General features: G+C 41.2%; 1 protein-coding gene across 1 annotated transcript in view; it reads right to left on the reverse strand.

The window, feature by feature from the left end:
- The window catches only part of LOC139920540 (mitochondrial peptide methionine sulfoxide reductase), a 60,074-nt gene that overhangs the window by 8,007 nt on the left and 36,651 nt on the right, over positions 1–15,416 (reverse strand). The window contains exons 4-5 of the mRNA XM_071910562.2: positions 11,522–11,626; positions 9,681–9,787 (exon numbers count right to left, since the gene is read on the reverse strand). Coding sequence (XP_071766663.1) covers positions 9,681–9,787; positions 11,522–11,626 — 212 coding nt within the window. The remainder of the gene's footprint in view (positions 1–9,680; positions 9,788–11,521; positions 11,627–15,416) is intronic.

A 15,416-nucleotide genomic window follows, 5' to 3' on the forward strand; every position in this document is an offset into this window, starting at 1 on the left:
GTAAAGTTGCTACCTACCTCTTCACTTGTCATTGTGGGACATGTAACCTTCAGCGGGAGAAAGATCTGGCAAAGCGAGACTGGTAACCAGCAATATTTCTCCGTAGGTATGTTTATTTTAAACATTAGCCTTTATGCACGGTTTGTCCTTAAGGGCTGCCGTCGCCCACTAGCTTGGCTGTTTACAAAATGTGATGCGGTTGCTGTCACCCTCTAGTGGTCAGAAAAAAATCACTTAGTGTAGCTTTAAGTGACAAGAACACAGAATCCAAAATCATCTATGTGTCCCAGGTAGATTGTTGGCTCTGGTGCTCCATGCTAACACTTTAGCATACACTATTGATAGTAGGCCCCATGCTAACACTTTAGCATACACTATGTTCAGTGATAGTAGATGACTAGCATTATATCAAAAGTGAGAAAGGAGATTGTAGGACATTATTAAATAAAATAACAGGAAATATGACAGAAAAATAACAAAGTAATTAATTCAAAAGTAATTAGTTACTTTGTTACTCACCTTTAAAAGTAACTAGCTACTGTACGAAATTACTCTTTATTAAAAGCAACCCATTAGGGGAGCCTACTTTTATGTTACCCAATTCAAAACATGCCATAGCAATGTTGCTTGTGTTGCCAAATGTGTTGTCGATCATTGTTTTAAAATGCAATGCGAGACTATTGCTTTGTTTTTAAAAGAGTACGCCAATCTCATATCATACTTAGATTCACTGGCGTCGGCAGTATTAGGCCTAGTGGGCCTAGGCCTGCCCACTTTTCTGATTGGCCCAGCCATTTTGCTCGTTGCCTATGCCTCGTTGAGCAGTTCAGAAGGCATAGACTGGTAAAAGGTGATGTCATTGTTCGGCCCAAATATGGGATTCCGGATCCCGCCCCCTTTTTCGTATAACGTGAAAATCCATAGGGGTGTAAAATGAGTGCCTCTAACTATGTCCAGCATTCACATTGAATATTTTGCTTTACAGGGGTCCTTTAATACACATTTCTCTATTTGTTAAGATGGATTCTGGTGAGGTTTGAAGTGGAGTGGAGCGGTTGCAATTTGTGCTCAGGGTTGGTGGGTTTGTAGGCTCCACAGGGGAGAGAGTAAACGGAAAAGTAAATAAATTAAAATTAGCTCTGATTTCATGACACAGTTCCATGACACACTTTCACTAATCAGGAAATCACAGAACTATTTTTCTTTGCCCTAGCACTAGATTGCTGTGGGGTGAAAGTTTGTTACTATGTGATCTAGGTTTGCGTATGGTCTGGTCAGATTGTAAACAATTGCACATGGAGCCACTGAAACCCAGGATAATGCTATTATTATTAGCATTATTATTATTATTATTATTATTATTGTTAATAATAATAATACCTACACCTAGTATCGCATTGATCAATTCTACAATAAATATGTAATCAATCAAACTGCATCATAACCATCATATCAGAGGTGGACCAGATCCCATTTTTAATAAAAGGGCAATATCGGCCCAATGTATCAGTCTAACCCTAGCTGTCACCAGTGTTAACCTAATTGTATGCTGAAACCAATGTTCCCATCCATCGTCCATCCCTGCCTCCAACCTTCCACCCAGTCCTTTGTTCATTAGCCAGAGGGGCAGAGGTCATGCAGGCCCGGGGAAGCTGGCCTGGCCCTGGGGCCTAGCGGGGATCTCTCCTCTGGACTGGAGGTCCCTTGGGGCCGCAGGGGCTGGAGCCTCTCCAACGGTTGTAGGCAGTAGCGGTTGACCAAGGCTGATTATCAATATGCGTTCTTGTGTCCTCCATGACGTGCTTTACGTAATACCTAACCGCTGAAGCACAATCCCAAAACAAAAGAACGACAGGACGGAGGACGGATTGAAAACCTGGCTTCCTTGCCAACCTCAAAATGTCGAGGATCCATCGGATGGTGACTTGACCGATGAGAACGAATTGAAAGCTCCAAGATTCATTGCAACAACGGTGCATCACGTCCGAGCAGCGCTGAAGTCTACAGTACAGAGCCGGAAACTTAACAGCTGTGTGTCTTAATCACGCACGCGACGTGAAGCACACAGTCCATCTCAAACTGTAAGAAGCTTCTCTGTGCTTACTTTCATGAGAAGATCGTTCTCTCCAAGACGACTTAGGAAGAACGTTCTCCACAAGGACACAAGTATCGACTTGGAGTTCTTGGATTTGATAATCAGCCCAATATTGTTTTTTCAACGCCGATACGGATATTTTTTGGATTGAAGCTGCTGATAGCCGAGATTTTGTGCTGATATTACCATCATCCTGGGTTTCAATGGAGAGGTTCAATGTCATATGATCTAAATGCTTTTTCAAAGGCTTTTCCACCCTGACAAGAATAAACTCCTGGGGAAAACACTGAATACTTGGAATTTTTTGTATCGACTTGGGCAATTTTGCACATTGGCGACCTTAAATGGCAGCCAGAGGTAACTGTTTGAAGACTGAGCTTCAACACCAAGAAACCAAAGAAACTCTGTAAGGTGACGTCAGTAAATTGCTTCCCAACCCAGCTGGTGTGTGATGCTTTATACCAAAGTATACCTAAGGCAAAAGATCTAACGTTGGTGAGTCCAGCTTTCTTTGGACAGAACGCTCGCTCGCTGCGGTTTAGGAGACAGTTTTGGAATTCACTCTGTAGTTTGGATTCATCACTTCCTGTGTGGAGAGGATTTCCCACTAGCGACCATACTTACACCAGAATTTAATTTTGAAAAACAAGGTGAATCCTCGGCTGATGGGATGCTCTTCTCTGTTGCAGCCCCACTTTGAGATTCAGGCTGATAAGACAGCTGGATTTTTACATAAAAATCTTGCCTGGTGCAGCTTTAAAGATAATGAGTATCAACACAAAATATTGCCTATTGGCAGCTTCACACAAAAATGGGCATTGGCTTTCAAAGAGGGGTCCAACACTACCTGTGATGCCCAAAATGGCTGCACTCTCCACTATACCCCCGTAGTGGCATCCCCAACTGTCCCCGTGCAGCGTTCCAGTATTTTCAGTGCATTTGTTTGGGTTGGTCCTGCTGCTGTGTTAGCAGACTGCTATAAATGCATAATTCACATCCATTAATTTGCATGTCAGAGAAGCAGATTGCTCATTTGGAATGCAAATACCTCCACTGCTGTGGTAAAGCAGGCAAACGTGAGCAACACTGATAAGCGCCCACGAGAGAGAGAGAGAGAGAGAGAGAGAGAGAGAGAGAGAGAATGAAATGGAAAATGTGAAGCAGGCGTGTTAAAGCGCTAGAGAGGGATTTAATAGACAAAGACGTGAGGAAAGGCAGTTGCTTTGTGTACAGGAGATGTATGGATGTTCATGAAGAGAAAATGTAGCCAGAGACAGAGGGAGAGAGAGAGGGAGAGAGAGAGAGCACACATTATTACACAAAGCAAGCAAGCATGCAAGCAAACACACACGCACACACACACAGGTCCATAACAGCAGGCTATATGAATGTGTCCACGAGAGGTATTTAATAAGTAAGGCGAAGAAAAAGGCGTGATCAGGAGGTAAACAATGTAGTGGGGGATATTGTGCACACACACACACACACACACACACACACACACACACTATTACCACTTCCACCTGCCATTTTAGACGCAATGCACACCCTAATGATGGGTAGTAGGCAAGAGAAGAAAAGGGAGGGTCCTTTCATTCTGCAGACAACCGCCAGCCGGCTGCAAGGTAATTTTCTGCAGTGCTGTTGTACCTTACACACACACACACACACACACACACACACACACACAGCCCGCCAAATTCCCCAATCACTCTCTGCATGAACAATACAATCAAGCCAGGCGGCGAAGCGAACACGGTCAATACCCTGACACCAAATTAACCAGGCTATTCTCTCTCTCTCTTTCTTTCTATCTCTCTCTATCGCGCTCTCTCTCTCCCGAACACTCTTTCTCTCAGTCGTCTTCCGTCTGTATTTCACTTTCTTGTTCTGCCAACTGTGTTGTTTATGTACGCGTGCGTGAGGCATCGCTGGGAAAGGAAGAGGGTGGCGTCTTTTCTCTCTCAAGAACAGAATGGCACTCATGGATATAAATAAGAATTCATATAAAATGAAAGTAATAAGCTGTGACATTTTCAGAGAAATAAATGTCTGTTTTGCTGCTCTCTAATGCTGATGGATACAACACAATAGTGATGCAACCTATATCCAGTTCATGAAAGTTTTTCCATTTGCTGTTCTAAACACTCGGTATCTGGTAGCTCTTTCCCGGGAAAAATCCTCTGGATTACAGGAAGTGATGCGTTTTATGTTTCCAGTTTGTTTGGAATAAACAGAAGAAGAAGAACTGGGTAGTTAGCATGAGCAGCGATAGCCACCATGGCTGAAAAGACAGAGAAAAGAGCACCACCTACAGATACTATCAGCAGCTTCAATCCAAAAATATTAGTTGGTATCGACAGTGTCGAACACCAACGTGAACACACCTTCACAATATGTGAGTGCATGTGTGTGAGTGTGCATGTGTGTGTATGAAAGAGAGCGAAGAGCGGAGGTGATTGAGAGTGGAAAAAAAAAAGCGAGTTTTGCGACTAAAGCGATCTTTGTGGAGGACAGATTTGAGGCCCAGATGGTTTGGCAAGGCGTATGTTTGCTAGGCCAACTGCTCACACACACACATACACACACAGATGGGGGAGGGTGGGAAAAGCAATCTGGTGAGGAAAAAACGAAAAGATTGATAGAGACGGAGGGATGGAGGGATACGGTAATTGGTTGAAGAGGAAGGAGGGGAGGAATGGTGATGGTCCCTATCTGTCTTTCTACCTTTCTATCTAAAAGCGTAACACCCAGTGATAAAAATAACAAATGGAAAAAAAAAGAAGCCTGTTTTAACTGCCCGTACAGTGTGTGTGTGTGTGTGTGTGTGTGCATGTGTGTGCGAGTGTGTGAGAGAGAAAGAGACAGAGAGAGAGGGAGGGAAAGTGTGTGTGTGTCATGCTTTCACAAGTTCTATCTCTTCCTATCTATGACCATTATAGATGCCAGCTTCCGGCCATTACTGCTGGGACACCTAGTCACCTCCAGGCTAGGACACACACACACTCTCACACACACTATTCTATTAGCAGTAATACAATCCTCTCTGTTACAGTTAGACTAATATATGGGGCTGATATTGTTCTTTTATTAAAAACGGGATCTGGTCCAATCAGTGTGGTCTACCTCTGATATGATGCAGTTTGATTGATTACATATTTATTGTTGATGATCAATGCTACACTGGTTGTCGATGGGAAGACCTGATCCTGAATTGATTCTGAGACATGATCAGATTCCACACAAGTAGGCATGAATATGTTCTATTATAATCATCATCCTGGGTTTCAATAGAGTTTTAGGGTCCCATGATGTGTTCCAGAGATGTCGGAAAGTTGGAAATGCAATGGAATGGCTCTTCAAGTTGGAATTCCAGGAAACCCGCATACATTGTAAATGCTACATAGCAGAGGTGGTGACTTGGACTCGAGTCACATGACTTGGACTTGAGTCAGACTTGAGTCACAGTTTTAATTACTTGAGTCTTGACTTGATGCTTGAAGAGAAGACTTGAGACTTGACTTGACTTGGGTTCTGGTGACTTGGGACTTGACTCTGACTTGTACTTTGATGACTTGAAAAGGTTTCTAAAGTCTTGACTTGAGATCTTGTGTTTGTGTAAATGACTTAGATTGAAAGTGATGAGATTTGTTCCAGCAGACGACAGAATTTAAATTGTGTTATCTGAATTTGTATGGAATGATTGAATTTATTGAAGTTGAAACTGATTATAGAAATCAAACTCATGATGCTCTTACCAAGTTTTTATCCTATTAAAACCATATTGCATTGAAAAGTCCTAGATATTTAATTTTCTTTAAGATGTTAAATTGATACTGGACTCTTGATTTGTTCTGACTTGACTTGCTGTTCTACATTTAGATTTGAGACTTGACATTAATGACATGGACTTGACTTGGTGTTCTACATTTAGACTTGAGACTTGTGCTTCAAGACTTGAGACTGACTCAAGCAAATTTGACTTGGTCACACCTCAGATTTTCAGCTTGGCATGACTTTAAATCTGTCAGAACACCTGTGCGGTAAATGGTTAAACATCTAAATTTGAAAAACAGTTGCTAATGTTCTATGCTAACTAGCTAGCTAATGTTGCTCCATGGTAGATCCACAACTTAATACACCAGTTGACACATCACACAACACACCACATTATAACACAACATGACACATTGCATTATAACAACACGCATGGTTTGTTGGGTTCGTACATGTAAAGCTGTATATTCTACCTGCTCCTTCATGAGCCATTGCTTCTGCAACCTCAAATAACTACTAAAAGTTCTTCTTTTGTTTTTTTTTAGCTGGTAAGAGTGTCCATAAGAGATGGATGACGTATTGTAAGCGTGGTGTATCACAGATTCATTTGTCTAAATAAAGGTTACTGGAAAAAAATGCAAATCCACACTACCCCCATTTACAGCCTCTAACTCGTCATCCTCTGGTTCGTTGGGTTCGTACATGTAAGGCTGTATATTCTACCTGCTCCTTCATGAGCCATTGCTTCAGCAACCTCAAATAACTACTAAACCCCCCCCACCAACTCTCTTCATATTGCCTCCACCTCTGTACTCGTCTCTCCGCGGCATCTTTGTTAATGAATGCTCCCTCCTCCTCCCAGTCCTCCCATTACCCCTCCTCCCTTCTTCCTCCCAGCCCCAGCTGTCACTCACTGGGTTTATTAACCCTTTGCCCTCTGGCATGCCTTTCTGTGGTCCACAGCTGATTGTGTGTGTGTGTGTGTGTGTGTGTGTGTGTGTGTGTGTGTGTGTGTGTGAGAGAGATGTTAATTTTATTACCACTGGCTGAGAGATGAACAGCTGAGCGGGCATTCCTCAGGGGAGACCAGAGTACACAGAGTGTGTGTGTGTGTGTGTGTGTGCTCCTGCATGCACGGCACTGAGGAGAGACCTCAAATATACAACCTACAAACCAATCCCCTTTCAAGCAGCCCAGCCAATTATGCTGCATTCATGTTGCATGAGAAAGACAGTAGATACGAGCTTCCTACTAGAAAACACTGTTCACCTCAGCTTTTAGATGGTAAATACTGCTAGAAAATACTGTTCACTCAGCTTTCAGATGGTAAATCCTTAAGGTTTGGTGATGGACCCAATTTCTTATTTTTAATTAAATTTTTATGCATATAAGCCGTTATGTACATGCATATAGAATGTGTTACATTGGACTGAAGGTACAAAACCCCCTCCACCCTCTCCCCACCCTTCCTATCCCACCCCACCCCCTCCCCTTCCAAGGTCATCCCTACAAAAAAAGAAAAAAAATACATACATTATTTATATTATTGTACATTACTATCTTTTTCCAGTGAAAAAGAACAAGGCGACCAGCTAAAAGACTAGCAAACGCTATTTGGTAATTGTGAGGGTCCAGCTCAGGCTTTGCTATTCCAAAAACAGCTGTTAGAGGGTTCGGATCTAGAGTTACCCCACATAGGAATGAAAAAGAGTCAAATGTTGAGGTCCAGAAATTGGTCAAGGTGTGACAAGAAAGTGACAAAACATACTGTATGACTCAGAGAGACCGGTGTATAGTGGCACCTCGGGCTGGATGGATACTTTTTGACCAACTTGTCGTTGGAATAGTGCAAACAATGTAAAACCTTGAACTGAATCAGCCCATGTCTTATACAAAATAAATAAGTATGTATAAGTGAAATACAAATGTTCCACAGCCACAGTCCAGCCCTTACTGAAGAAACCTAATTTAGATCCCCTCCTTCTTAGGAATTACAGACCCATCTCCAAGTTATCTTTCTTGTCTAAGGTGTTGGAGAAAATGGTCTCCTCTCAATTGATAGCTTTTATGAATAATGATAGTATCTTTGAGAACTTTCTCGCCGGTTACCAGTCTTGCTTTGCCAGATTTTTCTCCCAATGAAGGTTACATGTCCCACAATGAAGTGAAGAGGGAGGTAGCAAGTTTACTAGTTTAATTAAGCATCATCTTTTCTGATTCAGTGGTAGAATTTGGTTGCCAAGTTCTGTCTGCAGTAAAAGCCTTTCTTTATAATGGTCTGGGCTTGGAGAGATAGCACATTTGTTATCAATATCTAAAATAAGCTGTGATAGTTTGTCCCGATAGTTTGATAGTCTTTTTATGCGTTGCTTATTTTCAAAAGCATTTGGCCTCTGAAGTGTGCTTTTAAGGATTCCCAGAGAGTATATTGAGAAATGCAGAGTATTGCTGACTATCAGAATAAGGCAACCAATTTCTCCAATGGTCCCTATTTCTCCGACTTCCTGAATTCTGATATTACCAACCTGTAGTCAAGTGTAGGGAATGATATATTATTTTTTAATTAAATGAACACAACTCTTAAAATGTCAAGGCAAGACACAGCTATTTACTGAATTTAGGTTTGGGGTTGACATTGCAATATTTGGTTTGCTGTAAAGCATGAACTCAAATGTATCAACGCTAAATTAATGTGTGCTAAGTGTAAAAAAACTGATCACGAGCAACCAAAGTCTATAGAAAACTACAACCATGGCAGCTTCAAACCAGTTCAAATGCTTGAACGCTTCCTAGTCACTGCTTTTAACTGTCAGCAGCTTTTCCCAACTGTAAATGCAGCATCAGATGTCTTTAGAGGCTGGACCACAGCAGTGATGGAGATACAGGGAAGTAGAGAGAGGAAGACAAAGAAGAGAGAGAGAGAGAGAGAGAGAGAGAGAGAGAGCTCTGAAAAACCAGTATTATCAGAGGAACCAAGGTAGGAGAGAGAAAAGAAGGGATGAGGAGAAAAACTGAACTCTAACAAAGACCACAAAAGAACAGAATAGAATAGAATAGAATAAAATAGAATAGAATAGAATAGAATAGAATAGAACCTCCTCCTCTTCTGTTTCCATGGCAACAAGCCCTGTTGCTGAGATGGCAGTGCAGATGTCTCAGCAGGAGAGAGAAAGAGAGAGAAGCCACCAGCAGAGGGAGTGGGTGAACATGTTTTGTGTGTGTGTGTGTGTGTGTGTGTGTGTGTGTGTATGCATGTGTCTATGTCTTACCGCTAACATTTGCCGTATATGTCCATATGCCTCTAAATTCAACACACACACACACACACACACAGACACACAGACACACAGATCCATTATCTTTCAGTATTCATCTGTTGTAGCCAGAAGCTCCTCTGAGTGTTTCTGATACACACTGAGGGAAAGAGGGATGGACGGAGGGGGAGAAGGAGGAATGGAGAGAGAGAGAAAGAAGAAGTGAGTGGGAAGGAAAGAAGGAAGAAGGGAGAGAGGGAGAGAGGGACATAAGGAAGGAGTTTCAAATAAAAGGAGGGAGGGGTGGAGGGAGAGAAGGGAGAATAGATAGAAAGGAATGGAGGGATAGAGAGAGAGGGATAAAGGGAAGGAGGGAGGGAGGGGATGGATGAAAGAATGGTTTACATTTATCAATAAATTCATTATGAATAACTAACGAAGGTCAGGGCCAGAGCTAAACTACCACAGAATGGATGAATGGATGGATGAGTGGGTAGATGAATAGATGGAGGAATGATGGATGGATGGATGGATGGATGGATGGAAGTGTGTACCTTCTGATATTGCTGTCTGGAGGCCAGTGCTTCCTCTAGCTGTTGCTGGGTGGAGGTATAGATGGCCGAGCGGTAGGTCGTCCCAACATCGTTCCCCTGGCGCATCCCTGAACAAACACACACACACACACGATCTGGGAGGTTAGCAAATTCAAATATATAAGAATTATTCAAATGAATGAATAGATTAGTGAGTATTAAAGCAGTGAATAGAATAGAGTGAACCATTCCTTAAAAAGGAATGAGCGTGTTTGTGTCCATGAAGACAGCCTGAACTATATGAGGAACCCTCAAACCAGTAACCAGAGAGACAGAAGAACACAGAAATCCTTCAGGATGATGTCTCAGCAGAATAAGAGCTAACCAGAGAGTCTGGCTCCATCAGGTCCAAAAATTTCTCCTTAGCGGGACAAAGCCTGACAAGGACGCTATTTGGGGAAACACTCCAAGGAGGTATAAGAAGAGGAGGAGAGATGAGGAGAGAAGGAGAGGAGGAAAAGGAAGACCCAAGAGAGGACTGCGTAACAGCCTTCGACAAGAAGGAGTCCCACTTCAGGTGATGTCAGGTGATGTAAGGTAGCAGCCATAGTGGAGGTCCACAATTCTTGGCAACAACAGTTGATTGCATTTCTAAACATACGACTTGTCCATCTCAGCAGAATTGAATAGATATAATTCATTTCTGTGCTGTAATTTCATCACTGATACATCTGATCAATTTTGTGTTTAGATAATGCCAGCGTTAGCTAGCTAACCATAGTATCTGGTCAGCTAACCATCACCGTCTTGTTGTTAACACATCTGATTTGCACACTAGCTAACCTACTACTATCCTAGTAGTAGCTAGTAATAGCATGTTAGCACTAACATTGTTTGCTTTGCAAAATTTGCCAGCTGGCTAGTTAGCTAGCTAGCTAAGAAAGCCAAAACCCAACAGCTTGTTCAGGTTAACTGAGCTGACTCTTATCAAACTACAACGCAGTGTTTTGGAGTAGATTTCAGTCTGATTTCAGTTTCATGGGCTCTTTAAATGCACCTTAAGGAGAACACATTTACTTAGTTCTACATGTAGATTACATTTCCCCCAATCATTTCGTAATTCTTGCCATATGTAATAGATTTTTCAACATTTACTTGTTTTACATAGTTTTTAGAATACAAACTTAACAGTGTCAAATGTAGCTTGAAGTTAGTTGTTGTTGCGGCTAACAAACACACCCCAAATAAGACGACATGGATGTGACAATAAAGTCTGTAAGGCAACATGTTTGCTGGCGGAGACTTCCATTTCTTCCTGTGGGTGTCAGGTGATTGACAGTAAGTACAGTGTAATATAATGCCAGCACATATGAAAACACTAAACTCGGACACAATGAAATAATGATAAAACAGAAACTTTGACCACACCAAATGAAGAATTCATGTTTACTGTGATGGATTATCCAGCTCTGTAGAAGTTGGTTTTCATACTGTACAAGAAGGAATGACAGCAAATGGTTTCTGCTGAAGGGAGGAGAACGAGCACTGATATCTCCAACTATGCTGCCTGTGTGCAGAAATCACCAGGAATAATGGAAAGGAGAGGCGCAACCTCGAGCATTGGCACAAACTTAAAAAAAAAAGTATTATACGTTGAGTACTGAGTATACTTGCCTTCTAAGCTCTCCATATATTTGAAATAGCACCAATTGGGTTACCAAATGGCTGGCTTTCACCTGCTGGAACTGGATGAAACTGGGTGGAGCTGCAGCCAAGTAAGATGGGAAGTGGGTGTCTGTCGAGGATATGTGTGTGATTGAGTGTGTGTGTGTGTGTGTGTGTGTGTGTGTGTGTGACTGTACCTTGAGTTGGGTTGTGGCTTTCCCAGAAAACTTGGAGCATCTTGGCAAAGCTGATCTGGTCAGGATGGTAGACAACTCTCACCACCTCAGTATGGCCTGTCTTACCTGCAGAAGACAAGATCTGTGAGAATCTGTGTGAATGTGACTCTCTCTGTGTGTGTGTGTGTGTGTGTGTGTGTGAGTGAGAGAGAGATAAGACGATATGACAAACAGTGAGTATGTTTACATACATACCAATACACTTCTCTAATAACGAAGTTTATATGGATTCTTTTAATAATCGGTCTATAGGTTTTAAGGAAACGGCAAAAAAATTAAGGATATTTAATCCCATCATCTGGTTCAGCATGAAATGCGTCTCTTTGTCGCTTCAAAACTGTTGACTTCTTCTATCGTTTGCCAGTGCACTGTGCCATGTTGTTTGCTTTGTATAACATCCAGGTTACTGCGTCTGGTGACCTTTGACATGGATAGCTTGAAAAAACTGAAAGACATCTGATTAAGGTGTTTACATGCCCTAATAAATCGAAAGATTGTGCAGAAATCTAGGTGTGCCTACCTTGCTCTGATTAACCTAACTGACCTCACAAATCAGATTAATGCGTTTACATTACGATTTATATTGCTGGTGTATTACCTCAATTGGGTTAAACTCGAATTATGAGCATATAAATGTACTCAGTGGTAGATGCAGAAAGAAGTAAAAATTGGCAGCAAATGGCTTCTTCTGAAGGGAGGAAAATAAAACTTGATATCTCCAACTATGCTGTCTGTGTACAGAAACCAAAGCAGAGGCACAGCTTAGACCATTGGCATAAACTTAAAAACACTGGTATTATCCTTTAACAAAGATTGGGTTTTCCAATATATAGGGCCAATAGTTTTTTATTAAAAATTGGACAATCAGTGTCATGGCATATGGCAGCGAGAGATTTTTAAAGTTTGAAGGACTTCATTACCCAGAAATCCTGTAAGGCGATGTCAGTAAACTAAATGTCTTCTTCCAAAAGTGTCTTAGGAGACACTTTTTCGCACCAGTGACCATACCAAATTTAATTTAATTTGGACAAATAGGGTCAATCTACAGCGCCTCAATTAGTGGGGATGGGACGCTCTTCTCTGTTGCAGCCCCACTTTGACATTTAGGCTGATAAGACAGCTGCATTTTTACATAAAAATGCATTAATGTATCCCAGAGTTCCCCCTACCATTGAATAGGTGTGATGGGTCACTCTACCTTAAGGAACTACTTACTCTAAAATAATTTAATTTGCATTTGTTTCAGTGGAGAGTTTGTGTCCCATGATGGTTTCTTGTCATTTTTTGTCATATTTGTCATATTTACATGAGCAGTCCAAAAATATCGGTATGGGCCTTCAAAAACCCATATCGGTCAAAGGCCAGTTTTAACATAGTCATAACAAACATTCACTTCGACAGACTGACAGACAGTAGCTGTTGCTGGTAATGAATCTAACCCCATTACCCTGTACCTCCTTTTCCCCCCTCTCTCTCTCGCTCTACCTCTTCTTCTATCCCCCTCTCTCTCTTATTACTTTTTTAATATCAGGAGTTATGGATTCCTACAGCAGATATTGGTGAGCAGAGACGTTGCTTACGCAGCGGTCGATATTAAATTAATACCTCGCCAGGCCAATCCCGATGGAATAAATTCATCTCGGACGAGACGATGAAAATAAAATAGCGGTGGGCACCGAGACGGAAAATAAAGCTGTAGAGAGCTGTTGTCCACATACATTCACCTGTAAAGCTATCTTTCTCTCTCTCTCTCGCGCTCATTGTCATTCTATCACTCCTCTCATCCTCCTCCCATCCTTTTTTCTTCCCGCTCTCTCTTTTGTAGCATACCTGCTTAGATGGCAATGCTGCTTTCAAGGTGAACTGAAGGACAACCAGCAGTGTGTGTGTGTGTGTGTGTGTGTCTGTGTCTGTGTGTGTGTGTTTCTGGATCCCACAATGGAATGAGAGCAGATACCATGGCTTCCAATGGACTGGGCAATTCAATTCAGTTCAGTTCAGTTCAAATTAAGGGGCTTTATTGGCATGGTAAGATTTTCCTTACATTGCCAAAGCAGCTACACAACAACAGCAAATATATATAAAAGGAATATAAGGACAAAAAACATAGATAATACATAATGCTCTAAATATTTAAGTTCTGAGTTAAACTTTAACCTTTTAAGACACAGTAATGTTTCAATTTGATTATTCAGTTGAAAAAGGTAAATAGGTAACTGAACAATTACATTTAAAGCCCTTACATGTAGAATTTGAAATGTGATTACTTTGACGACCCCTTGAGTCCCTCAGTAGTAGTATTTTACGACAGCTGACGCAAAAAGACTCGCCCCCACTTTTTCTCAGCCAAGCAATCACGATGAAAGAGAGGCTGGGTTTCATGCTACATACATTGTGGGTTTCCCACAACAACAACAAAGACAGAGAAAGTGCTGGTGGGCTTTGCAACTGCATAGGCTAATCTATGTGTAACAAAAAATATTTTTGCTACAAGTAGACTGAGCTGGCAAAGCAGTTTTTTGTATATCAGGTTTGGAATTTATTAAGTTTGCCCAATGCTAATGACACGGTGCTAGCTTACGGCGTATTCAGTAATGCTTGCTCGCCCAGTGTTAGAGCTGTGTTTATAACTGCAGTAGCTAATCTGTGTGTGACAAAATATATTTTTGCTGGCGAATATCTATTTTACTAGATTGAGTTAGCAAAGCATTTTTTTGCAAATCAGATTTGGAATTTATTAAAGCAATATTCCACTTAGTTTTAACATGGGGGTTATTTGGTAGGCATGGGGGTTATTTGGTAGGCTACTTGACCGCAATGAAAACCAGAATATAAACTAATCACCAAGATTGGATGCAGCTGGACGAGTTTATAGCGTTTTACTTCCGATTCATTTGAATGAGAAAATAGCCTGAAAACTGACATTTAACACGTTCGTGAAAATATTCAACAACAGATCCCACTACTGTAATTTTCAATTGACTTTTGGCCGAACTTTTTTAGAACGTCATTTCGGCAAATAGCATTTTTATTGATTGAAGAAAACATAGTGGAGGGATACCATTTAGGAGAGATAGTTTCTGTTTGGGAGACCAGATTTTAGTGTAAACCAAGAAAATACAAAATCACGACTGACTGAAGTTTTCAGGCTATTTTCGTGGCCTCATTCAAACACTACAAACGCTACAAACTCGTCCTGCTGCATCCGATCTTGGTGAGTAGCCCAGTTTATATTCTGGTTTTCATGGCTATCAAGTGCCAAATAACCCCCATGTTAAAGGGTTAGGGTTAGCCTATCAGAGCATAGCTGTATAGAAGAGTAGATCTCTTCTTCTTGACAATATATAGGTGAATGATGTGGTTATCCTGATTATTCCAGGACTGTAGTAACAGTACAGGGGTGCTGTGGGACTGGACAGCACTGTACTTATTTTTGCTACTTATTTGTTCGCCTATAACACTTGCTACAAAGAAGTAGAGCGAGAAGGAAAGAATTGGAAAGGAAAAAAATAATGAACACACTCACAAAGTGAGTGTCTTTAAAACTAGTAATAAAGGTACATTATGTCAATACAAAATGCATGCAATTGAACACCACTGGAAACTACTTGGGCATTTTCACATGAGTGAAATGTGTGAGGTATACTGCAAACCTGGAATTGCAAACCAGTGAATATAATAAGTTTAAATTTAACCTATGTTGGACTTGTGTGTGTATCTCCAGATGGAAAGGTTAGTGGCTCCTTTCAACTGGAAAGATACTGTGAATCAAAACATGCCATTTTCAAATCTATTTTTTATTAGCAATCTTTTGTTTAGTTGCCTGTGAGATCTAAGGACAAGCCAGATATAAAGA

The sequence above is a fragment of the Centroberyx gerrardi genome, chromosome 18 (genome assembly GCF_048128805.1).
Source record: "Centroberyx gerrardi isolate f3 chromosome 18, fCenGer3.hap1.cur.20231027, whole genome shotgun sequence".
Lineage (NCBI taxonomy): Eukaryota > Metazoa > Chordata > Actinopteri > Beryciformes > Berycidae > Centroberyx > Centroberyx gerrardi.